Here is a 27,982-nt window from a genome sequence, read left to right on the forward strand (position 1 = left end):
CCTGGCTCTCGTTACCTTCACCCTAAAAGAAAGGCCTTCAGTGATATTATATTTTTTTGCCAAATTCCAGAAAACTGAACAGACATTAAATGCTCTCCATACTCTCACCCCAGCTCTACGTTTTTTTGTTGCAACTTCCCCTCTTTCTTCCAATTCCTTTTAGGCTACTCCCCATTCCCGCTAAGTCCTGCCGCTAAAACATACCCAACAGAATAATGTAAATCTTCTTATAGCACATAGAGTGTTGTCATCTGGGATTTTTCTCTAAAGTCCAAATATTTCAGGTGATAATGTAAGCTGCTTGATCACACTTATTTGTGCAAAATTGATTTGCATTTAATGTGAATGTTTTCCTGCTTAATTTTATATAACCTCAGAATTTAAAAGACTTCAAGGGAAATTAAAGGTCTTTAATTTGTGTGACAGTTTTTACTGTGCTGATTTTTAAAATAAACTCAATATTTTAAAGTAAAACAAACACCTAAACAAACAAAAAACACTGCTTAGAGTGCCCTCTTCCCTCTCCCATGGCTCTATACCCCAAGTTCTACCTCAGATGTTACAGTATTACATGATGGCATATTATCAGGGCCTTAAATCAGGAGGCAAAACACAAAAGACCAACAAAGCTATAGCAGGAATAACAAAACTAGGTGGAAAAGCTGTTGAACTAAAAAACATGATTTCATTGAGGAGGGAGCCAAGTCAACTACAACATCAGATGATTACATTACTTAGCTCTTATGTCATCTTCTCTTATTTTTTTTCAGCCCAGAATGTTAATTGTGTGTTCAAAATCATCACCCAGAATGGAACTTCAACTGTTTTTTTTGTAGATTTGTTCTTTCCCATTTTCTTGGAAGCCAAGAGAGATCAGTGGTGAATGGTGTGAGGTAGGGATTGAGATTAGGTCAGCAGTAAGGAATGGACTGAGCTCGGGGGTGGGGGCCAGGGGAGAGACAGTACTGGATATTGTATGACATTGTGACTGCACCTAGTTTAGAGAATTTCTAGAACTGTAATTAACATTTAAAGAGTTCCTGGTATAGCTGCTTTGACTTGAGTAGTAAAATAGGAAGATCTTATTTGCAGATGTGTTGAAAAGATAATTATTTTAAACTCTTTATCTGTTTATAATGCAAGGAAAGGAATAATATATACTTGCTTATTAAAGGCAACATACCAGGTCTCTATCTGTAGGGATTTTAAAAAGCAGATAAAATTTGTTTATGGGTAAAGAATATTTCCTTAGGAAAGGAGTAATCGCTCAGGGATTTGAATTTAATTATGTCATTTTTACAGGATAAAAACAGGAAAAAAAACCCAAAACCCTTAGGCATACAAATTGAGCTAATTTGTCTTCCTAATAGCCTAGCTAAAAACATGCGTCTAATGACTGTACAGTAGTTAAGCTAATGCAAGTGTGATTTACATTTTTCAGGAATGGACAAATGAAGTTTTCAGTCTGGCAACGAACCTGCTGGCCCAAAACATGTCTAGGGATGCATTTCTGGAAAAAGCGTAAGTAGCTCTAATTTTATTGCTAAGGGTGCTGCTTCATTTGAATCAGTTTCCTTTCTCCTTCGTGAGTCTTTTGTTTATGCTGCACTGGCTTCTCACATTGATAAACATAAATTTCCCTCTGGCACTTGTTAGAGAACTGATATGTCCACCGTTTCAAACTGGAAGACTTCCAAGAAAGATCGTTCTTTCCTCTGAGCCACACATCAGGGTTACGCTGAGCTCGCCTGAATGTCAATGCCTTTGACACACAGTAAGCAGATACTTCTAAACCTGGCAGCTGTGCTCAGAACCAAAAATTATTCATCTCAGGGAGTCTTCAGCCCTATATCTGCCTGTGTTGTATCAATTATTAATCTGAGGAAGAGAATGAACAACATATGGGACTCAATTCTCTCGAGTCTAAGATCTCTGATAGATGATACTTAAATCAACAGGCTGATGTCCTGACTCCTGTCCTTATAGACAATCACAGCAAATGTTAGTAAGAAAAGAGAAAGAAGATGTAGAGGAAAGAGCAGAATGAAAAGGAAAATGAAAGAAAGCAAATCAGGATTACCCAGTCGCTCTCAAATTACAGTCTTTCTGAAATTTATTTGACCAAGGAAAATAATGATTTCTGCCAGATGAGCAGCTAGGAAAGCTGGTTGTGTTCAGTTTGGAAACAGTGGGTATCCAGGATTTTGGGAAGCCTTGAAATGAAAACCACAAGTGGAAACATTATTAGGTGGTCCTCTATTTTATTTAATAACGTTCTTCTCTCTTCTTCTGTAAGACATACCCATCATTCCAGACCAAAGACTCCAGACCACATTTCTTTCATACTCTTCTACGAAATCCTTTTACTGTTAGTCAGTACTCACAGGTCTTCACTTAAATGCTCTTTCATGTCATCATCTCATCTCCTTACTTTGTCACCTTCAAGACCTTTCCTATGTGCCTCCCCCTTCCCTCTTCCTTTATTCCTCATTTTTAAAAAATTGTCTTTGATCTTACCATTCTTCATCTAACAGACATTTCTGGAACATCTGTTGTGCCACACAATGTTGGTGGAAGGTGACACAGAGAGAGATAAGATGTTTTACCTGAAACATAGCATGTTATAGCTCGTAAAACATCTAGCTGGCTAATAGTATCTATTGCAAATGTCCATTTCAAATAGGCATCTCCCTATGAATAGCTGCTATGGACATTCTAGAACATGCCTTTGATGAACACACTGTAAGCATTTCTGTTGCATCTACACCTAGGTATAGGATTGTTGTGTCATAGCATGAGCAGCTGGTGGTCCCAGTTTACACACCCATCAGCAGAGTTTGTAAGCTCTCCTGCCCCTTCTCTCTTTCCACATGTCCAGAAGCAGTGGAAGAGAAAAATGTAGTTGTATATTCACACAATAGAATACCATACAGCAACGAGAGTGAAAGATCTACAATGAAAAGCAAAAATATGGATGGATCTCAAAAGCATAATATTGAGTGAAAGAAGCCAGACACAAAAGAACGTGATTCCATTATGTAAAGGGCAAAAATAATCTGAGTTGTTTAAAGTCAGGATAGTGGTTCCCACTTTTGGGATAAGCCCTGGAAGGGGGCATGACAGGGGCTTCTGGGATGCTACTAAGGTGATAATATTCTTTTTCTTGATCTGGGTGGTGATTGCAGAAACTTGGACAATTGGTGAAAATTCAGTGAACTGTACATATGCAGGAGCCCTTTTCTATGCATTTTATTCTTCAATAAAAAACTTTAAAAAAAACTAAACACTTGTTTTCTGCTTCTCCAACAGCTATACTAAACTTAAGCTGCAAGTCACTCCAGAAGGACGCATTCCTCTCAAAAAGTAAGCTTCATGAGCATTTCCCATTATTCTTTTTTTTTTTTCCCCTCAAAGATGTGAATCCGTGCCATGGCTCTGTTTTGGTCCAAGTAGGAGCATGGAAATGTGTGGTAACCCTGTCCTACCACACACTCCATATGCACATCAGTGCAGCTGGTTTTCTCATAGAGATTTCCTGGGCCTCCCCGCTTCCTGTGGCATCATTCTCAAGAAACACCAAAGCAGGAAGGGGGTGGAGGGGATGGGGGACCCTTGCTGTTAAACCTAAAAGACCATCTGAGACTCAGATCTATTCTAGGAATGGAAACTGGGCGACCACAATGCCTCTTTCTTCCAAGATGACACTAGCCTTGAAGCAGGGGTTGCAAACTCAAATGTCAACAGAAGCCAGGCAGGGAACATGCATGATGAAGCAGGCCAGAAACAGGAAGGAAAACTGAAGAGTGAAACCCCGTCTCAAGGAGACAAGGACAACTCAACTCCACCATATTCCCTGTGGGACTGGTGGGCTCTGGATGCTAGATTTTCTAATGTTTCAATAGAACCCATAAATCCAAATTGTTATATTAAATTGTTCAGTACTTAAGTTATATTTTTTAAACCCAAATTACTGACCAACAAAAGCACATCTCTAGACCATGTTCAGTCAAAAGCCTTTAACCTTTGACTTACTAGCTGCCAGTGGGCTTCTGCTCATAAAAATGTTACATTATTAATAATAATACTATTAATTAATTGTTTATTATTAATAATATTAGCGACGTACACCTTTAGAGCAGTGAGTAGCAGCAAGGAGACAGAGTTGTCAAGGATGTTGATTTTAGTGCTTAATACAATACCAGAGGCTATTTAGTGCAATGTTTTTTAACTGGGTCATCGCCATTGTCTCAAAATATTGATTTTATTTTAGGCACTTTGATTTTAAAAAGCACACACATAGAACTTCCAGAACACATATGCTGATGCTAGAACAATCAGTATCTTTTAATTCTCTAAAGATGAATTATAAGGAGGTTTGATTGAATGGAATGTTTCAGCTGGCGTCATCTACAAGTGTGATCCAAATGCCTTTTAAGCATCTCTCACGTGGTGTGCTTTCACTTCACAGCATATACCGCTTGTTCTCAGCAGATCGGAAGCGAGTTGAAACTGCTTTAGAGGCTTGTAGTCTTCCATCTTCAAGGGTGAGCATGTTGCCTTCCTAAAACTAGCACTGCTAAATAGCCCTGAATAATCATACTAAAATATATCTTGCCCCACTATTATCCAAACATTTTTAAAACTAAGAAGTACATAGGACTTATTTGTTAATATGTACAATATACGGGGTCACTGTATTAGTTTCTTTCACTCCCATAACTCCAACATTTTCAATAAGAAAGACCCTTTGCAAGTTGAAAAAAATAAATAAATAACCAATTAATACAAAAAAAGTACTGGTCAAAAAATATTAACATTACTAAGAATTTAAGCTTCTTATTAATTATAAATCCTTTCTTGATGTCTGTTGAGATATTAGCTAATGATTATAGATTATGATTAGTAGTATTTTAAAATATTAATTTCATCTTATCCCCCTTTTTAAATGTCTAGGGCTAATATTTTTAAGTTAATAAGCAATTAGAATGGTAGTACATTTTATAAATAAATATATTTATGTACATTGCAGGGTGGTTCTCAAAAGGCTTTTGCAAGAGGAGTACAGGATCAAAACAGTTTGAAAATTGCCTACTTTGCTCCTATGGTAGTCAAGTAGATGAGAGGATAAGCTTGTAAGATGCTTTTTTTTTTTCTCCCAATACATTTGAGGCACTTAATATACGTTAACCACTTAAAATAAAGTAATTCGCCTTCATTTCAATGCATTTCTACATACCTGGCTCTAATTATCATTGTTTCTGGGATAGCTGGGTCTGTTGCATAAAACTTTTCCTTGTGCTATATGCAGAATACTCCTTTCTATTATGAATTATTTTTATCCCAGTATCTAAGCAACAAGTAAGCAAGAATAACACTTATACCCAAAGAAGAACCTTTGAGTCTCTTGAAACATGCTGGCAGTGTTGAAGTTGCACTGAATGAAGTTGAGAAGCCATTCTTAAATGTATGGTTAAGTTATGAAAAGTATTGAGAGCTGTTGCATCAGTTACATCAGCCAATTCTTGTGAATATTTTTCAGAAAAATGAAGTTTATTAACGACTTTGGTCGGTTACAGAAAAGAAAAAAAAAGTCACTCTCCGCTATCAGTTTCTTGCTATTTGTGGAAAAAGCTGCTGTTGCTGCAAACACTGGGCAGAGCTGTGGAAAGGCCCCCAAACATTTAACCTTCACTTTAATAAAGCAAAAGAAAATGATCAAACTTGTTTATTATTGCTCTTTCATTTGATGCTTTAGAGCAGGAAAGATATAACTATTAAGGTCTTGTCCTTGACTCAACAAATATTTTTTTATTTGACTTATTTTTTTTCTTTTTTTTAATTGAAATACAGTTGACTCACAATGTGTTAATTTCTGTTGTACAGCAAAGTGATTCAGTTATATATATATATATGTATATATATGTGTATATATATACATTCTTTTTCATATTTTTTTCATTATGATTTATCACAGGATATTGAATATAGTTCCCTGTGCTATACAGTAGGACCTTGTTGCTTATTTATCCTATATATAATATTGTAGTTTGCATCTGCTAATTCCAAACTCTCAGTCCATCCCTCCCCCACCACCTTTCCTCTTTGGTAACCATAGTTTGTTTTCTATGTCTCTGAGTCTGTTTCTGTTTCATACATAAGTTCATTTGTGTCATATTTTAGATTCCACATATAAGTGATATCATATGGTATTTGTTTTTCTATTTCTGACTTACTTCACTTAGTATGATAATCTTAAGTCCATCCATGTTGCTGCAAATGGCATTGTTTTGTTCTTTTTTATGGCTGAGTAGTGTTCCATTATGTATATATGTACCACATCTTCTTTATCCGTTCAGACTTGACAGATATCGCTTGAGCTCTTACTATGTGCCCTCCATCACTGAGAATACGGTAGTGAGCAAAATGAAGTTCCAGTCCCAGGATTCAAGGACCATATACTCTCTGGAGGTGCTAGTCAAACACTTTGACTGATGTGTGTAAATTGGGGGGGAATGCCATGAACAAAAGGAATGGAGCACTGCCACTGAAAATAAGGGAAGTTCATTCCAGAAAAAGAAAACAATGTGTGCAAAACCCTGAGGCTGGAAAAAATTTACTGGTTTGAGTAACTGAAAAAAGACCACTGCATTTAAGCATGAAAAGAAAGTGTGAGACATGAATTTAGAAAGACATGCAAAGAATTTTTTTCCTCTGCAGTTGCTCCTGAATTGACCTTTACTGGATAACATCTTGTGAAAAAAAAAAAATCAAAAATGTTAACTTATTACTATAAAACTAGCTAAGGGAAAGAAGGAATAGAAAAATGAAGCTGAATAGAAAATCAAATCCATCAATCAATTCTCTGTAAATAGCAATTTTCTAAACAATTGGATTCTGACAATTCAGTCGATAAATGCAGATTGAGTTTTTACAATCCACTATGTCTATTATAGGTTCACACTTTCAATCCAATGTCAACTGGAGACATTTTTAAAGGAAAATGAGTTTCAAATAACAGGAGTTATGTTTAAATTGAAAAAAATATTTATCTTTAGTAAATTAAATGTTATGACAATTTTCTGAAAACAGATTGGAGACTTTTTAAAAATATAATCAACTTCCATCATAAAGTTTTGAAAGCTCATTATTCACAGTAAAGTATACTTTAGTTGGAGGACTCGTAGAATTACAATGCTGTAAAAAGATCTAAAAAACAAAGTCATTTTCAGAGCTAGGAAATAAATGCTTCCTTGAACTGACTATATTTTAAATCCTTGTTGTAAGTTCATATCTACAGAACAGTGGCCCTAGAAAATATCCACTAATTAGCAAAGATATACTGACAAGAGGTGTTTTAAACACTCCACAGAAGAAAAGGTTATGTAAATGGTAGACGGTAGTACATATCTGGGAGCCTTATATAGCCAGTGGTTGTTCAAACTAGATTTAATTGTGTTCTGTAAATAGACACATTACCAGAAATACTGTGGATATCCTGTTGAGATTTTTTAAACATTATCTTTGTGCACATTGTTAGGGATAATTAATGCACTTGAACTTGTATCCTGACCAACATGATCCATTGAAATAGCACATTCCTTAAAGGGTACTCCTTTAGAGATTTCAAATGCTTCGTAAAGTTACCTTAATTGTTAAAAAGTAGTACTGTATCTAAAAAGAGAGACAAAGTAATTACTGTCTTCTTTAATAATCCAAACGTATTTTCCAGTGAGAGGTTTGAAGACTTTTCCATATTCAGAAAACTACTACTTTACTCACAAACTTTCTGAGAACAGAAAATAGTGTGTTTGCACCAAATTCCCTTTGATTTAAGGCTTTATTAACTTGAAAAAAAAGATCACTGACATTTGAAATCATATTATAGTCTTGGCATAGCACTGATCTTTTAATGAAGAAGATAAGAATAAATCCATATTTTTTTATAAAATAAAGCTTACTATAGTTATCAACATACATGTAATACCAAAGAAAACAGCGATTATTCTGGATTTAAAGAATTCCATAAATTTTACTAAAGAATACTATGAACAAAATTTACAAAAGAACTTCTCCCAGGATAACTGTAATAGGTTGCCTTTCTCCTATGCCTTATACCCAGAATGTAAATTAGAAATTATAGTTATTCATTCAGCTGTGATTCTTAAAATCACTAATATCACAATTCCATTTTAGAACCACATTATGTATTCAGTTCATTATCAGTAGTTTACTTGTAATTATTTTGTGTACTCTCTGGCTGTCTCAACTTTTGATTTATAACTTTAGGACAAAAATACTGAAAATAGGTTGAAATCCTGAATTTACCGGAAAATAATTCATTGATTTGTGAAGATAAAATCTGTATGTGGACTCCTTATTCATTAAAGTCCACTGAATTAAATTAATATGTTTTTGAATAACATTTCTGAATGTTAAGTACCTGTTCATTATAGAATTGTTTTTTAAATCTACAAATGTATAAAGAAGAAAATACAAACAGTATCCAAAAACTGATATGCAATTTAGTTTTCTGGATTGCAGTGTGAGTTGAGGAATCAAGCGACCTTACTTCAAGACATAGCAACCGCCCCCCCCCCAATTTGTTGCCTTAGACAAGTTTTGTAAGCTCCCATCTCTTCAGTGTATGTATCTGTAAAAGGGGTCCCTAACCATGCCAACCTCATAGAGTTGACATGGGATTAACTGAAAACATTCAAGTAAAGCTCATAGAATTATATGCTTGACATACAGTAAGTGCTCAATAAATATTAATTCCTATTATCCTCTGAGTATTTTTACATATGCATATATATATATGAGTTTTTTCTCTTTTTTTATTTTCAATTTGGCATGTGGATATGTCATAACCTGGTCTTTGGAATCTGGAAATGTAAATGCCACCAGTACTATCTCAAGTTTTTTGTTTAATCTTTTCTCTTTTGAGATTCTTTGTATACAAGCATGGAATTGAAGCAACTATGTTTTTAAAGTATGGAAATTCTTTGTAGTTTCTGGAATAAATGGGCCTGATTCTGACTGTATTGGTCTTCTTAGTTCTCCCTCAAAAAGTTTGGATAACAATGGCAACAAATAATCACTGACCATCTGTTTTGTATTGGAGCCATGATGTGGTGAACCAAGTCCTGGACTACGAGACAGAAGACCTAAGGTCTTGTCCCATACCCAGGTTCACCCAACAGACATTGATTAGGTGCATATTATATGCCAGGCATCATTCTTGGGACACAAAGGAATTAAATAAGAGATAGTCACTTTGCTCTAAAACACGCAGTGTAGTAGATCATCAGAAATATAAAAAATAAAGGAAAAATTGTGTGATGGATCCTCGAAGGAAAGTATATAAAGGTGGATTATGGACACAAAAAGAGAATGTGTCATCTCTACCTGGTTTGGTAAGGAAGGGTTCACAGAAGAGTATTTGAACTTTGGGTACAATCTTAAGGGTATTGGACTTTAAGTTTCCTCTTGCTTAAACAGGACAATGAATCTATTCTATCCACTTCACCAAATCATGAGGTCCAGGAAAAGAAAATAGGTGAATGACCTTTGTGAATTTCAGCCTTATTTAAAATATACAGAATTGGTAATTGCCTGTAGCTTTTCCCTAAGTATCTCCCCCATACTCTTTCACTTGAGTTTTCAGTGGTGCACATTTTAACTTTTTTCTCCAAAATATATTTTCTCCCATTTTCACCCACTGACCCTAAAGGGTATCTTCATCAGTCAAGTTGGGCAAGAGAAAAATGAAGCTGTATTGAAATGCTGTCCATTTTCTATGTGCTAACATCCAACTGGTAATAAAAATAATACTGTATTTATTCAGCTTATTTCATCAATATGTCCTCTCTAATAGGAAGTTCTAATTCATAGCTGGTAAGTAAACATGGTTAGAGTTTTAGTAAAGCATATTGCTCTATGAAATTATGTTCAACTAAAGCAAATGGCTTTAGTTGAATCTGATGTTCTGTGGGAAGCATACTTGCTGTCAACTTCCACTTTTGTCATAACTTACACTCATTCATTTAGTAAATATTTATTGTGGACCTGCTATATGTTACAGATTGAGCAGTTAACAAGCAACACACAAGTCCTAGCTTGTGTTGATCTGCAGGTTAGCAAGTAATACAGAGAACTGTACAGCTGGGAGTACAAAACAGTTAAATAAGTACTGAAATATGAGATAAGTGTGGTGTGATGGTAGCACAGAATGGAAGACAAAACCTGGTCTCAGAGGAAGAGATTTTAAGCTAAGACAAGAAGGGAGAAAAAAAAAGAAGTCAGTAAGAAAAGGAGAACAATGATTGATATCCTTAGACAAAATCTGTTTATTTGTATGCTGAGGGGAGGGGGAGGTAGAGTGAGCTCTAAATAGTAACTAAACAGTAAGGAGAGTGGGAGAACAAATTTGGGGTTCATCAAATCCAATAAAGTCTGATGCTTGAGTTGGCCGACAGAGCCACTGAGTATTTCCTTGAGATTTGTTTTAAAATCTCTCTTCCCTGTATCTCTCAGCCAAAGAGTAGGAGAGAGGCTCATTTCTGGCTATTTTAAAAACTACTTAAAAGAGACATGGGAGTCTAACTCCGAGAGAGGGTGGCACTAAAAAAAGTGTGCATTGTCCAGCCAAAAGGTTTTCTTTCATTTTGTATCAATAAATTAAATGGAATTTTGGAAACCTGTTTATAGGTTATACTTGTCCCCATCTTTTGAGTGGCAAAACACCATGAAACAATTTATGGGAATTTCCCATTGTTCTAGGAATTGGCCACTTGTGCTCATGATTTCAGAGTTGGTGTCCAGGTAACTGAACTTAATGGTGTAATGCATCTTGCTATATATAAATGACACATGTGTTGTTTGGTTGTCTCAAAATGCTGTTTTGCAAAATGGATTTTTTTTTCTGCCCTATAAATTGATTTAGTAAAGAAAATATTATTTTATTTGTTCATTTCTCAAATATGGGACTCCTGCTGTTTGCCAAGTGGTGAGCTAAGTTTTCTTATCTGTTAGCAAGCAGTGTAGTCTCAGACCATAATTCAGACAATAATTTTTAGATATTTCTGTAAAGGTACATTTCCAAAAATAAGAATACGGTAAAAGGAAGGGTGTTTTCTTTGGTTTAAGGACTTGAAAATAATCATATAAACACATACCTGAAAAAGGAAAAACGACATGAAGAATGTCCTTCCTGTTAACAAAGGCTTGAATACATGCTTCCGGTTTCCATGGCAGCCCGACTAAACAGAAAAATAAGTCATAGAAGTCACTTTTTATATCAATGACTTGCTTTCCAAACAATAGGAAACAAGAGGAATCAGTGAGAAATAATGACCGATGTCCTACTTATGAAAAGTGTTTTGCAACTTATCAGATTACTTAAACCAGAAAGAACGTTGTTTGAAAAAAAGACACAAAATTGGGATTTTATCTTTTCATTTTGAAAATGTCTTTCTACAGGTTCTTTACTCTAAAAAAAAATACATTCATTCAAAAGTCTGCTAAACATCACATAAACAATGTGAATGTGCTTCATGCCACTGATCTGTACACTTAAAAATGGTGAAATGCTATATTTATTTTCTGTATATTTTATCACAATTAAAAATGAGATTAAAATCACCAAAAACAGCAACTTAAAAAAAAAATCTGCTGAACAGACGCTGTTTTCACTAGATCTAACCTTATTTATTTATTTATTTTTTAACATCTTTATTGGGGTATAATTGCTTTACAATGGCGTGTTAGTTTCTGCTTTATAACAAAGTGAATCAGTTATACATATACATATGTTCCTATATCTCTTCCCTTTTGTGTCTCCCTCCCTCCCACCCTCCCTATCCCACCCCTCCAGGCAGTCACAAAGCACCGAGCCGATATCCCTGTGCCATGCGACTGCTTCCCACTAGCTATCTACCCTACGTTTGTTAGTGTATATATGTCCATGGCTCTCTCTCGCCCTGTCACAGCTCACCCTTCCCCCTCCCCATATCCTCAAGTCCGTTCTCCAGTAGGTCTGTGTCTTTATTCCTGTCTTACCCCTAGGTTCTTCATGACATTTTTTTTTCTTAAATTCCATATATATGTGTTAGCATACGGTATTTGTCTTTCTCTTTCTGACTTACTTCACTCTGTATGACAGACTCTAGGTCTATCCACCTCATTACAAATAGCTCAATTTCTTTTCTTTTTATGGCTGAGTAATATTCCAACCTAAGTGCCCATCGTCGGATGAATGGATAAAGAAGATGTGACACATATATACAATGGAATATTACTCAGCCATAACCTTATTTATTGAATGTACTTCAGAAATTGCCTTAACATCCCTTTAGAAGGAGAAAACTCTTAAGCTTAAAATATAATGAAAAAACAGAAAATAAGGCTTTTGATACCTCAAAGCCAGTGTTCAAGTGAACTCCACCACTGGCCTCATAGATGTTTTCTGAATGTTCACCCTGGCCTCCTATTGATCTTATGGAAAAACCCCGAACGAACTTTTTGGCCAACCCAATAAAAGAAAGAAAAGAGGAAGGAAGGAGGGAGGGAGGGAAGAGAGAGAGAGAGAGACAAAACTGGGAGGATGAAAGATAACAAAGAAAAAGACCATTTACTGACCCTCTTGTTTTATTCCCCAGAATGATTTGATACCTCAAGAAGATTTCACTCCAGAAGTGTACAGAGTTTTCCTGAACAACCTTTGTCCTCGGCCTGAAATTGATAACATCTTTTCCGAATTGTAAGGGAACACATTTTAACTCGTTTTGTTCTGCCTTGGCGATGGTACTCAGGGTGCTAGCTAGGGCAGGATTTTGAGCAGTAGAGGGAGATGGCAGAACCTGTTTGTACACGATAAATAATAGCAGTGATTCTGTGTAATTTGATGGAGACAATCACGCATTCCTACCCCTGAGGTTCAACCACTTTTTTTTTAATTAATTAATTTATTTGTTTTTATTTTTGCCTGCATTGGGTCTTCATTGCTGTGCGCAGGCTTTCTCTAGTTGCAGCGAGCAGGGTCTACTCTTCGTTGAGATGCGCGGGCTTCTCATTGCGGTGGCTTCTCTTGTTGCAGAGCACAGGCTCTAGGCGTGCAGGCTTCAGTAGCTGTGGCACGCAGACTCAGTAGTTGTGGTTTGTGGGCTCTAGAGGGCAGGCTCAGTATTTGTAGCACACGGGCTTAGTTGTTCCACGGCATGTGGGATCGAACCCGTGTCCCCTGCATTGGCAGGCGGATTCTTAACCACTGCGCTACCAGGGAAGCCCTCAACCACCACTTTTAATGAGTGGAGTTGGCTATGATTTGTTGCAGGGTGTCTGGGTTTTAGAATCCTCAGGGGGCTCTGTGTAGTTTGAAGATTATGGCTAGAACAGAGAAGCATCTAGGCTTACTTTGTGGAGATAGACTGTTGTAGAAAGAATGCTGACCTGGGAACCTGTCATATTACCTCTTTGCATCACATTAATGAAATGAGAAGTTTGGATTACTAAGAACCTTAGTAGCTGAAAGTTATTTGCTTTTATGTTAGAAATCATATAGGCATTACGTTTTAAAAAATGAATAAAAAAAAAAAGAAAAACACATCAAAACACCAAGGCAAATATGGGGAAGTAGCAATTTATCAATACCTTTCTTGATATACTGAAATCTATGTGGTGACAGATCAATCCAAAACTGACAGACTAAATAAAGATTTCTTTATATGAAAAACAAGCAAACAGCGCTGCTGAGAATGATATCAGATGTACTCACTTTGTCATGTTCATTGCCATCGACTATTGATTGAACATCTGCAATATCTGTACTATTGAACTTGTCTTTGGGTTGTCAACTGGATTGAAATGGGAAGTTTGAATCACACTATATTGCAGAGTTATAGACTCTTGCTGAAGCATAATTTTAATGAAAAGAAAAATGTGCCCAAACATATTGGGTATTTTTAATAATGAGAAATAAATACATCTTTAGATGATTAAGCGGGATATGAGAATTTGATGACTAAACCAGAAGTTAAGCATCATAATCAAAAAACAACCCATACTCTGTGTTCCATTTAGAGTGGTACATCTTCACACACAAGATACAGTATTTCCCTATTGTGGTTTTCTTATGCATCTGGTATAGTTCAAGGGCATTGGGATTTGGTGGCAGTGATTGCAAAAGGTTGTGATGGAGCAACACAATGTTTTTAGGGCAAGATAGGAATTCCAGTATAGCATGCTCTTGCCAGGTATGGCAGGAGTTTGTTTCCACATAGCTAAATGCAAATATATGAATGAGACTTGGTGGAAAAACCTTCTAATTTCCTTGTTTTTAATTGTTTTTAGTGGTGCCAAAAGCAAACCATACCTTACGGTTGATCAGATGATGGATTTTATCAACCTCAAGCAGCGAGATCCCAGGCTAAATGAAATTCTTTACCCACCTTTAAAGCAAGAGCAAGTCCAGGTGTTGATTGAGAAGTATGAACCCAACAACAGTCTTGCCAGAAAAGGTCAGTCCACTTTTTCCCACACCAGAGCAAAGCTCAAGTTCTAATTGTGAGTGGGCTACTCTTGGTAGTCATGGACATCAAGGATTATTCAGGAGGGTTTCCCACATTTATATGCCTGCTTTTCTTTCTGACTTAAATCACTGGTGGTTTAATCAGAAGATTTTTTTAGAGTTTGGTATGTGATGTTTTTGTTGTTGTTATGTGTGTGTGTGTGTGTGTGTGTGTGTGTGTGTAACATTGTTTTTTAAATGTCTAATCATTTGTTTTGTTTTAAATTTTCCCAGTGACTGAAGGCATCTTTTTTTCAGACAGGAAATTCATTATCTTAAAGGTTGCCCTTTTGGGTCTGTTTCTAGCTCTGTGACATGACCCATAGATTTTTCTAAATCTCTAAAATTGAATATTCAGTCCATTAGACCCTTATCTTATAGTAGTTTATAGTTTACACTACTGATGAATTTTTCCACTTGAAAAGATATTTTAAACTTTGGTCTTCTGTGTTAAAAAAAAAAATTAGTGTTTGTAGGAAAAAAAAACCAAAACTGGTATCAGAAAGACAACACTAAGATGCCTGAAAGTTATTGAGAAGTTTATATTTTTGATTCTGGAGAAATGATTTGCCAAAATAAGATCATGAAAATTCAGTTGCCAGGAGTTTTCAACTATATGTGGCATCATGGTCTCTAAACTGGATCATCCTTTACCACTAAGACCAAGTCTCATCTGGATTGAAATTCCTTCACTGAGAATATTAGTGTGTTATTATTGATGTTATTGTAAATTGACTAGATATTCCATAGGGAGGAAAATAAACTGCAATTAACCAATTATTAAGAAATAAATTGCATGTTAATATGTAAGTAATTTATAAGTAACAAATAGCTCTGGCAAGCTTGTGGTCATTAATAAGATGGTTATCTTAAAACTATCCTCTAAATGAAAAATGAGAGTATTTATTAAATATCAAAGTAAAATCTTATCACTAATTCTATCTTACATGTTATTAGTTGGGAATTTATAGATGAATTATTTTAGTTTTTAGTTTTATCATTTTACATATTTTAGTTTTAGTCTTAGTTTCTTCGTCAGGCACTTTGCCTTTGTTGTTGTCATCATTCTTACTGTTGCCGAGGTCAAAGGAAACAACTGACCCAATAGTACATGTTGGCGTTGCCAGGCCTGCCCCTCCAACCCCCTCAGATCTGACTCCCTTTCTTCCCTGGTGTCACAGAGATGGGATTTCTCCTTTCATTAAACCAGAAGAACTCCTTGGAGGTTTCTCATAGATAGCTTGACAGTTCCCTTCTGAAATTCAAACTTCGTCAAAAATAACTAACACAGTGTTTTAACAATTTTGACAAGACTTCTAAAAGCAGTTAGCCCATGACACCAGGAAAACAAAAAGCTTTTTTGAAACCAATGAGGCACTTCAGAACCTAAACTTTGCCCTTTTCTCCTTCCTTCATACCACTTTGCTGGTGGTCCAGGCTTCATCTAGTGCGTGACATCCCCATACATCATACTCTGATGACTTGGAAAAAGTAGAGGATACAAAGGAAAATACTACAATAGGTTATTGTAAAACTCTATCATCCTGGAAGAACTGATTTTGATTCTAATGGAATTAAGACTATATCTCTTAACATTTGCATGAGTATTTAGTTCCATCTTATAGCTGTACTAGGTGTGAATTCCATAATCATGCAGACATGTAAAATTCAGATATATTTAAAAAATAGCAACTTGATTTATTTTTCTACAACTTAATGTGATATTGATCATGAGGCCTCTCTGTCAGCATTGATGTGATTTTTTAAAATCACAGTATTCATTTCTCAATCCCAAAACTCCAGTAGGAAGATGAACTTGAGATGTCTCACACCAAGTCATTTTGTTTGCTGCCTTGGCTCTGTTTATGAAAACAAAGAAGATTAGAGAAGATTGTTTTATTCTAGCAATTGTTGTTTCACAGTCAAAAGGATAATAATTTTGAAATCTTTATTTGTAGGAATAAGAAATTGTTGAGTTAGACCTCAATTCTTTAGTAATCAAAAGTTTGAAATATTTTTTCCAAGGATGAAAATCATTTTTTACTTGACTTTGCAGTTTATAATATCTGATGTTTGACTTTAAGATCTTTACAGGAACTCATTTTTATATGCAACAAAGTACAATTTAAGAAAGTATTTATTATATGGCTTCAGTGATGACTGCTGCAAGGAAATTAGCTCTCACTCAAAGAAGCACACAAAAGCTTTGAGGTCAAATGACTTACCTAAGATCTCATACCAAGATGCTCTTCAGGAAAGCAGAGCTTTTAACTTTCAGTCAACTAGTTAATATATTTTAATCAATAAACACATAAGAAAATAAGTAAGGAAGTTTAATATTACATTATCATTTTTTTCTGCGGCACTGTACATTTTTACTAGTTCTTCAAATGTGCCCAAGCATTAATTAAATTGACCACAAACTCAGTTTCATTTATCAGAGAAAGAGACTTCCATATTGCCTATATTTGATATAAAATCATGGGAATAAGGTACATACAGAAAATATATATATATATAATAGCATAAATATATATATACTATCTGATACAAGAAACATATTTTAAAGTAGGTGTTAAACAAATAAACAATACACAAAATTGACATATGCTAATGTTTAGTTTTTATAGCATTTGGTATAATTTTGACATAAAAGGTAATCTTAAATTAATGAAAAATTTTCAGTGTGGCTAAAAGCCTAATGGCTAAAGCCGAGTGTAAGTGTGAAGTGAAAACCCAGAAGAGCTGACCAACAGTGATGCTCTGTTGGCCACCTGTCATGAGGATGTTACCCACATTCCACGCCAGAATTTCTGTTTCTGTAGATGTATGTATTGGTTATAAATAATCAGAAGGTTTCTGTGCAGTCTAAGGCCAAATGTTCACGTTTGGGTTTCACAGAGTTGGAATCTTGCTGCAGAAGATACTATTCTCAAGGGAGTTAGGTTTATTTTTACAATTTAAAATCACACACTGAAAAATGCTGTGGCCCCAAGTCAGCAAATGTTTCTTCCTTACCATGTTGTTTGCACTGTAGGCCTAACTGTACTTAATGCAGGGCTACACAATGACTCCTGCCTCTTCCAAACAAGAGGGTCATGAATGTCAGTTTGAATACTCATGTCTCTTAGAGTTATTTTGTTTATAATTTAAACTCTTTAGAAGAAAGGCATTGAGTAAAATTAGCATGAAAAATGAAATAGCTATTGGTGCCTTAGGTAACAGGCTGCAGACCTCTAGATTCAGCAGCTTTGTCCGTAAAAGAAGGCCAAATTATGCTTAAACTGCCAAACTGAAAGAAAAGAGTTAAGTTTGTTCATGTTTATTCTTCTGTGAAGAGCAGGTGTTCATGAGTATTTGTTAAGCAATTGAATTAATATAACAGATCTAATATTAGCAGATGTTTCAAGCTACGTTTCTTTTTTATCAGCAGTTCTTCCTCTTAAATTTTTATACAGTGTGGTATAAAAAGCTTCCCTGCTTTGTTGCAATTAAGATGAAACTAAAACTTTTAGTATTTGATCAGTACTCCATGAGTTAATAGTTTAATAGTTGAACTCAAAATTAATAATAGCAGAACAATTTGTTTTTAAGCAAAGCAAATAGAAGTTCAGGTAGAGCTAGCATATTTGCTCCAAATAGACCTAAGCTAACAATGATTTGCATACTAGAAATAACCCTATTGTATTTTTAATATTGTTTTATTTTAAAATTTTTATGCAAGTGAACTATACTGTGTCATTATTATCAACAACCAGAAGCACCCAGAGTGTGCTAGAGAGAGCACTGGACTTGGAAACTTGCAACCTGTAGTATTAGGTGGAACTCCTTCAGTTGAAAAATGACAAACTTAACTCAGACTGAAGCACAGAAAGGAACTGACAGGTACATATAAGCAAAAAGTGAGGGTGTTAATGACTTCAGGCATGACTACATCCAGGGGCTCAAATGATGTCATCAAGACCTGTCATCTCCCATCATGTTCTCTGCACTGGCTGTAATTCTTGGGCAGACTCTTCTGAAGTGACAAGAAAGCCAACAGCAAGCTCCAGGGCTACCAATCTCATAGTTCCATCAAAATACCAGAAACCAGAACATGGCTTAAGCCACCCAGGACCACTCCTGAATTAGGATCATTGTGGCCTGGAGGATGGAATGTACCAATTGGACAGACTTTGGTCACATGACTCTCCCTAGAGCCAATAAGGAGTCAGCTACCTGAACCATGCGGACTGACAGTGGGAGAGAGGTGGTTCCCTGAAATTCACCTGGGGTGTGTACCTAGAAAGAGGAGGACTAGTCACCAGGCAGATAAAAACAGCAGATCCCACTAAAACTGGTCACAAATCAACAATCCATCATCTCTGTTTACCTTACCTTAGGAAGCCATTTAATCTCTTTGACCAGTTCCACCCCCTAGTTTTCTGATCTTTGAAAATATTCTGAGAGAATTTCTGGGAGAATTAAGTAAGTTTCTTATGATAAGAAGGTTGCATGTATTAATTGTTGGCTATTGAACGCTTGTTGACCTGAACTAATGAAAAATGAGAATTGGCATTTGTGCCAAATTATTTATGAGTCTGGAAGTGAGATTCAGAGCACTGGGCAGAGGCATTTCTGAATGCTGCTGTCTCTTGGCTAACAGGCTTATTTTACTTATTGCAATTAATAAAAAAATTAGACTCATTTGGTGATGAAACCTGAAAAAATATGGTGAGTCATATCTGTGCACAAATGTTCGTTTCTGACTCATCAATATTTTATCTACATTTTTATTAAAATGGAATTATAATTATAGTTTAAAATGTAAAGATTTACACTGGAATCTTACTATTTACTTTATCACTTAATTTTCCTAATAGAGTTTTTAAAATCATTATTTTCCCAACACCATTTCCCTTTACTAGGTAGAAGTTATAAAAAAATAATGATTATTTTTATTAATGTGTATTATGCATTCTTGAGACATCAAACATGCCGTAATTAAGGAAAGAGACTGGCACTGTGTTATGGTTAAGCCAGTTAACCTCAGGCAAGTGACTTGACTTGCTTGAACTTCAGGTTCCTCATCTGTAAAATGGGATGATACCAGTTCTAGCAAACATCAGTGCTTATCCTGTATCCCTCGGCATACATGGTTCCAACACAGTCAACAGCATCTTCTGCAATTCTCTGGGACTTTCTCTCGGCCCAACCACAGCCAGCTTACAAGTTCCCAGGACTTCATGGCCCCAGGAGTAATTTTCAGTCAGGTGGTAGTACCTCTCTTCCTTGCCCCTTGTGTGGGACATTTCTGATACGTGTTCTTCACATTCTCCCAGAGTTCCCATGTATGAATGAGCCCGTTTCCCACAACTGCAACCTGCTTGATAAGGTTCCCTTTATTTGCTGCCTTTTCTTCCCTTCTCTTTTCTCCACTCCCCTACTGTTAATTCCTGGGTTATCTCCCAAATAAGCTGCTTGCACTCAAATCCTTATCTCAAAGCCTACTTTTAGAAGAACCAAAACTAAGACAAGCATTTCTCAATAAATGGCCTTAACAGAATCTAAAGTGAAAGATGGGTAAGGTCAGAGTAGCTGAGCATTGAGAGAAAAAAAAAAAAAAATGGAAGGGCTGTGCCCATGGCTCATCCCTTCCAACATGTCACATGTTATCTTAGCTGTTACCATTCCTGAAGTCCTGGCTGGTAGCCTCAAAATCACAGGATCTCCTGTCTACAAGGGACTTAGCCATTTAGTCCCAACTCTCAGGTCATAGAATAGGCAGCTAAGTGACAATGTTGAGAGTAGGACTATATTTTCTGTGTCCCAGTTCTTTGCACCACTCCAGACTCCCACATGGAGCCCTCCATTAGGCCTTGCTCAAAAAATGCAATGTCAACTCTTTAGAAGTTAGCAGTTTGCATCCATAACAGTGGTTTTCAGACTGTCCTTGACATAGCATCCTTTTATTTGTGTTTGTTTCTTCTCACAATGTCTCATTGGATTGGTCAATGTGTAGGAAGAACCGTTAGAAGCACTGTTGTGGTTGAATGAGCAGAGCCTGCATTGTAGCTGGTGATGGCTGCCCTACTCCTGTTTATTCTCCTGTTCCATCCCATTCTCTGCAGGCACTTCTGCCCAAACCCCAGGAGATTCGAGATGCTCAGTTTAAAAACCACACATCTGAAGGAGATATTCACTGGCCTAATGATCTGCCTCACCATTAAGGTGGCATCTGTTTAAATATTTTTGTATAGATGACCTGTGTAGCAATAAAAGAAATAAAAGAACAGAAATGAGTGAACAGAGGCACCTCAAATGAGATAGATTTTCTTCCCAAAAGACAAAGACAGATGAAAGCTGTATGATGTAGCCAGTTCTTTTCATATCTTAAGTTACTACACTAAGAAAGCTGCCAAAAAGCTACTCTAGTATTTTATTGATTACAATCCCATTTAAATTCCACCTATTGACTTGTTAGCCTCTGTGGAAGGTCATAGAAGAATGACATTAGCATCTGTGAGTATATTCCAAGCTCCTCTTAACTCTGTGTTTTGTTTATTCATAGACTTCTCTGAAGTATTTGAGACTGGCAAAAATGAAAAAAAATTATTTTCAAGAGAGCCATTATGGGGCTTCCCTGGTGGCGCAGTGGTTGAGAGTCCACCTGCCGATGCAGGGGACACGGGTTTGTGCCCCGGTCCGGGAACATCCCACATGCGGTGGAGCGGCTGGGCCCGTGAGCCATGGCCGCTGAGCCTGCGCGTCCAGAGCCTGTGCTCCGCAACGGGAGAGGCCACAACAGTGAGAGGCCCGCGTACCGCAAAAAAAAAAAAAAAAAAAAAAAAAGATAGCCATTATGAATTCACTGTTCATCAGTTGGCTTGATAACTTCCTTGAATTTCCTTTCTTGATTGCATTTCCTCCTTTCCCAGGAGGGAGGAACTGGGCTTGAGGAAAACAAATGCCTGGCCCAGGAGTCCTGGTTTTTTTCTCTTGCATCCTTTCTTTCTGTGACCTCAGTGTCCACTCAGAATTACAGCTCTAACCAGAAAGCCACAACCATGTCCATTCAAAGCTGAAATGGCTTTTGTTCAGAAAACAATCAGTCAGGAAAAAAAAAAAACAAAAAAAAACATATATATATATATATATATATATATATATATATATATATAAGACAAAAACAAATGCAAGTTTTAAAGAGGTGCAGGAGTGAACTTGGTAGCATAATCCACCCCAGTCTGTTGAGTGTTTTTAAAACTTCTTTCCCTTATCAGACTATACCTTCCCAAGATGCCTTGCCGTTGTGGGTGAGAACTAATGGGACAAAGCAGATAATGGCTATTTTCTCCTAGAGGTAACCTCCCATCAGAACAAAGCATTAATAATCACTGACTGTTACACCTTTTCCCTTGCCAGCAGGGGTCGGGGGCAGGCTATGGCTCAGTTAGAAGGAACGGCTTAGCAGCTTGCACTGTGCTGCAGAAAAGCCAGGAAGCCAAGGCATTGGACCCCAACATCTGCTTTTCCCAGAGCTGAGTTTTGTTGATAGTTGATTTTACACCAAATAAGCGGGAAGGAAGCTGATTGAATGCAGAGAGAATCAACTCCATGGAAAACATATGGTGACCACAAGGAAGCCAGATGAGGTGAGGTAACCTAACACTTCACAGGAAAGCTGAAAAATGCACTGTGGCAATGGGTGAAATGTCGGGAAGCTGAGAATGACCAATAATTTCAGTCATTCATTATAGAGATTCTAGGAGCCCTGTGTGAACCACTGCAGTCTGTAGGACTCCAGTTGCAAAAGCAAAATTACCTGCAGAGTAGGGATGGCACGATTTTAAGAGGAAGACTTAACTGAGGATGTTTGAAAAAATTAAATTTCTCACCTAACACCCTACCTTACGTGTAGGAAAGGAGTCCAAAATGCTTCTTATTAATGTTGTTACTGTTACCTAAAAACTGGGTTCACCTCTTGGTGGGTATTGAGCCAATAGACACACCCAAGCCAAAGATCGGGAGAAGGAAGGATTATTACTTGCAGCAAATAAGGAGAACGTCGGGGATCTTTTCTAAAGCAGTGTCTCCCCTAACAGCAAAATTGGGGAAGTTTTAAGCTAAGGGTACTTGCATATTCATGAAGAGGCTAGAGCAGATGAGAATTCAGCATAAAATTGAGGCAAAAATCGAAAGAGTCCAAGCTTTAATTGATTGAAGTCAGGAGGGTCAACATCACAATTCCATCTTCCACCTGGGAGGGGGCCTTAGTTCCTGCAGAACTCAAAGATACATTATTATTATGTATATCCCTTGAGGAGGAACTAGGGCTCTGCTTTATCATTGCACTACTCTTTGACTGCCTTTTCTTTGTTCCTGCATTCCTTTGTTCCCTTAATATCATTGATTCCTGAGACCTGTTCAAGGGGCATTGTGGCCAGTCTTAGATCACTAAATGGCTTAGACCAAAATGGGTTCTCTTATGTCAAGAAAGCCATGCCTGGTTCTCTTTTTCCAGGGACTCTCCCTAACCTATCTGCTTACACTATTTGCCTTTGTTTAGCTTCCCCCAGCAGTGACCCTGGGAGAAGAATCCAAATATAAAGAGTTTATTTGAAAGGTGATTCCAGGTAGCACCAGTAGGGCAATTTAGGAGGTGAGAATGAGGAACAGTAGGCAGCCATTAAATGTTGCATCATCTCTCAGTCCTGGGCAAAATTAATGTCCATCTTACCCAAGGAACATGATATTCTCGTTAAGGATCTAGAACATTGTGCTCTCCTTTGTGTTATGGTCAAGAACCATTGTGAAGGGTCTCCTCTCATGGAACAATGTGATGGTGCACTAATAAAATGCGACAGACTTGTTCCCTACCCTCGGAGAACCTCTAGCCCTAAATGATCAATCAGCCGTTACATACATCTAGTGAAAAAGACTCCAAGCCCATGTTTAAGAGAGTAGGGTACCAATCTGGATTCTGTTTTTATCTAGCCATGTCAACTTAAAAGGACTGTTTAATCTCACTGGGTCAAAGTTTATCTGTCCTGTTAATTAATAAAATGCTGTCTTACCTACCAAACAGAACAGTGTGATGTAAATAAATTGCAGATGTGAGAATACTTTGAAAAAGGGAAAGTGCTAAATCAAAGTTAGGTGCTATTATTAAGAACTTTCACACAAAACCACATGAACAAGTTCAGCTGAATACAGGGAGAACTACAGGGCCACAAAAAGCCAGGACAGCTGGGTCGTGGGGTTGATCTGCAAAGGCTTTTGAGAAGAGCACATATTCATTTAGTAGAGATTATTACACGATATCTTGGACTTGTATTTGTACATAATTATGGTAATTGAACAGCTTTGCAATCAAGATGGAATAAGAATGAATGACACTTTTCAGCCTAAGATAACATAATAATGCCTGAGAACACGTATAGAATATACTAACTCCAGGATTGAAAAGAAATGGATAAAATAGGCAAAGAAACCAGCAAAGTTCATACACTATACAAAAACACAGTTAACTGGCAAATGTAATAGGAAAGTCTGTGCCCAAGCAAAGAGAATTGAAAAGGGAATATTTTATAGATTATTTCTGTAAGCAGGCAAATAGATTTTGGTGAGCCATGGGATATGAGAGCCATCTGCACTTACTGTCTAGCAGAACTCACATAAGGGTCAAAGCACCAGGAATAAATGTGAGCCAAGGAAATACCTTCTCAGAGCTGTGCTTGGAAGTGATTTTAGGAGGTGCTAAGCCATTGGACCAGTAGCTTTCCAACATGCCCTGGTATCATTACATTAGGACTGAGGATTGAATGGTGATGAATGGATTCTCAACCACCTAATCCCAGTGACATCCAAGCATGTGAGTGCCAGATCCTGCCTAATTGGCATTTGGCTCAGCAAAGTGAGGCTGGTGGCCATGCTAGCTGGCAGACACATTGTTCAGTTTGCCCATCCTAACTGTGTGATGATTCTGTAAGGATTTATAGCCATCTGTCTTCCAAGGCATAATTTGTCAAGATTTCTCTGTGCTTCCAGGCTTTGAAAGATGTTATTTGCATGTGTTTGGCTATTCCTTTTAAAAGGTAACCTGCATTTTTTTTTTTTTTTTTGCAAAACCCACAAAACAATGTCATATTTTCTGTTTAGCATTTCTGTTGTCCTCACATTGGCATAACACATTTTTTTTGTTGTATTTTATTTTTCTTCCTACAAGTTAGACTCATGGATTGGAGAATAAAAATGTTAGAGGGTGCCTTTGAATTACTTGTGGAGATTAGAATGTAAATTGAGTCTGGAAAAGAATTTTAGATCTTGATAGACAAATCCAAATCAAAGAGCTAATCCTCACGCCTCTACTAGGTGGGTCATTTGTCCTGCCTGAGTCCAGCTTCTTTTAACAAAAAGATTAAAGTCACACGTTTTAAAGAGATAAGTAAATCATGGGGAAAAGCTCTTCCTTGGTCACATTCAGGGCTATTTTTAGGACTAATCCACATTGCCTCAATTGAAGCCAACGGCTACAGAGGCAGGATCCTCTCCTTTCATCATCCTTGTTCCTCATCCAGGCCAGTGCTGGGAAAGTTATGTGGATAAACATCATCGGTCGCACTCACCACCATCTGCCTTCCCGTTGCCCTGGCACCACCTCCAGATCCAGCTCTCACACTGAGTACCCCCTGTGACCTTAGAAAAGTTGCGTACCTCTCTAAGCCTCAGTTTGCTCATCTGAAAATGGGAAGTAAAAAGTACCTCTCTTATAGGATTTCTGTGCCTGCCACATGGTCAATGCTCAGGTAATGCTAGCTCTTCCTGTTATGATGATGATGATGGTGATGATGATGAAGATTATGATTTACCTTCTCCTAGTACTAGATTATGTGCTGTACAGCAGGATAGCATAGTAGTTAATGGCATGGAACACAAAGCCTGACTTTGGGTTCAAATCCCATTTTATCCACTTCTAAGCCATGTGATCTTGGGCAAGCTACTTGAGTTTCTCACCCATAAAATAAGCATAAAAGTAGTACCCACTTCATAGAGTTATTATGAGGATAGAATGAGTTAATATTTGCATATAGTAAATAGTATATAAAGGTTTATAAAATAATATATGGGAGATAGACTAAATTCATGAAGCTCTTCAAAGGCTGGCTCTCTCTTCCTTTACCATCCTGCTTGCACATGTATAAATATACTTCCTTTCAAGTCAGAATCCATTCTTTTTTTTTTTAAAGTACTATGTTTGTAGACACAGCCAGCCACATTTTCTTTCTTTGACTCTCCGCAGAATTATTTTTCACTTTAGCACTTCGCCACTGTTACCTTACATCTGCTTTTAGGACGAACGAGGTAGCAGTTCCATGTTGGTGCTTTGATGCCATGATGAGGTCATTTCCAAGGTAACCATCCCAGTAAAAAACACACACTGAACAGGAAAGAGCCTGACTTTCAAAACTTTCTAGTCACTTTAGTAATGTGCCATGAATTCTATTTAGAGATTAGCTTGTGACCATGCCCTGCTGTCCTTTTCCCTTTCCTGGTCACAGAGCCCATGTAAAGCGTCATGTGAGAGTTTGGTGCTGAGGACTTGCCATCAGGCTCATCTGTGCAATAAGGAGCATCAGCTTTTGTTACACAACCTTATTGAAAGTCACTTTCATAAGCTTCTAGGTAGAAGGTGAGGGCTATGGATTTATTTCAGATAAACTTCTTACTTGTGAATTTCAAAAGAAATTCTAGCATTGCTGAGCAAAGATGTTAGAAGGAGAAAGTATTGACAGGGCGGGTAACTTGTCATGTCAGTGTCATGAAGGACAATCAGCTCTTTCATTGTTTAAGGATTGATTTGCTCTGTTGTGAATTATCCTAGTCCCCTATTTCTATTTTGATGGCTGTAGACATTTAATACTGTCTGATTAGTGCTTCTGCCAGGGACTAGGCAGAGGGAGAGAGTAAAGATAAAACTCTCCTTCTGTTCCAGCCACTGGGGAACACCAGGGCTTGGAACTTTCTAGACCGTCTCCTAGAAAGGAGCCACAGGCTTCTCTCTTCAGGACTTGGGACTTCCCCTAGGCTTGGGGACAAGGAAGCCTTGGTAGAAGAGTGCCCTCAGAACCAAGCCGAAAAGGTACTCTTAAGTTCTCCCTTCTCTTCCATCCCTCCATTCCCTGAGACAAAATTAGAATGCTGTGTTGCTGCCTGTATTGGAGAAGAGTGAGAGGGTCTTGGAAAGTATAAGGGAGGAAATATTTTGTCTGTTAAATACTCCCGCCTGATAAATACCTGGGAGCTCCGGCTGCCTCTGTGACTGACTACATTCTACCTGGGAAAAGACACAGCAAGGAAAACTTGACTGACAAATTATCCATACAGTGCCATCTATGGTGAGATATTAGTCACTGCATACTTCTCACCAAAAAGATTTGAATGAAAGACAACCAAGGAGATCCACGATAAGTCCCTGACCAGGCAAAGCAGGTCTATAGCAGAAGACCTTCAGTTTCTCCCATCTGATTTATTTTACCTAAAAATAGTAGGATCAAAAGGATAAAGCATGTGAAATCTGATTTTTTTAACTTAATCAACAAAATTCTGCAGTCTGGTATAGTAGAGAAATCATGGATCATCAGGATAAATAGAACGAATAGTCTAGACATATTCAACTAATTAAACTCTCTGTTGAAACCACACTAAAATTGCATTGTATTTTTTTAAGGCATAATCTGGCAAGGGTGGATATAATAGGGTAAGAGACAATAATTACACAATTTTGGCAACGATCTATAGGTTTACAGCTATAACACATCTGAGGAAACTGATCATAGGTTTAGAGTTACAGCCTAGAATAAGGAGGGTTGGTTGACAGCTGTTTAAGGAATAGTCTCCCACCTGGGAGAAAACTAAAGCTTTCCCTTCTGGAGACAAGAAAGCAGAGGGTCTGAGGATAACACAATCCCAGGTGAAGTCAGGGATACTATTTGAAAGCAAAGAGATAAAGTGATCGTAAACATTCTGCCCCTTCCCCCATTTGGCTCTGGAAGGCTGGCATCCAGGCCTTTATTTTCCTGGCAAGTGATTAAACCGATCTTCTCTCAGGACTTGATCGGCTCAAGAAGAAAGAACTAAAGGTATTGACATTAGGGGTTACTCCAAAGAGACAAAGACTGATCCCTCTACAATGATGCCTTATTAACTCTTACACTTTGCATGTTCATATTCAGATATACAGATGCTTTGAAAAGTCCAATCAGCTTTTTAGTCCACCCATTTGAAATATGAACAGGCAATTAAAAATCACTAGACATATGAGGAAAACTTACTTAAAAAGTAGAAGTAAGCAAGAATAAAAGTAACCTTAAGGAAAACAATGACTATGTAGTGAGAAGAAAACTTTAAATATACATATATCATTAATATCCTTAGAAA

General features: G+C 37.2%; 1 protein-coding gene across 7 annotated transcripts in view; it reads left to right on the top strand.

The window, feature by feature from the left end:
• The window catches only part of PLCB1 (phospholipase C beta 1), a 753,511-nt gene that overhangs the window by 479,278 nt on the left and 246,251 nt on the right, over nt 1-27,982 (top strand). For all 7 annotated transcript variants that reach the window (XM_060122834.1, XM_060122832.1, XM_060122831.1 and 4 more), the window contains exons 5-9: nt 1,442-1,521; nt 3,310-3,363; nt 4,469-4,544; nt 12,657-12,757; nt 14,347-14,513. In XM_060122834.1, the coding sequence (XP_059978817.1) occupies nt 1,442-1,521; nt 3,310-3,363; nt 4,469-4,544; nt 12,657-12,757; nt 14,347-14,513 (478 nt within the window). The remainder of the gene's footprint in view (nt 1-1,441; nt 1,522-3,309; nt 3,364-4,468; nt 4,545-12,656; nt 12,758-14,346; nt 14,514-27,982) is intronic.

This window comes from Lagenorhynchus albirostris, chromosome 15, assembly GCF_949774975.1.
Source record: "Lagenorhynchus albirostris chromosome 15, mLagAlb1.1, whole genome shotgun sequence".
In the NCBI taxonomy this organism is placed as follows: Eukaryota; Metazoa; Chordata; class Mammalia; order Artiodactyla; family Delphinidae; genus Lagenorhynchus; species Lagenorhynchus albirostris.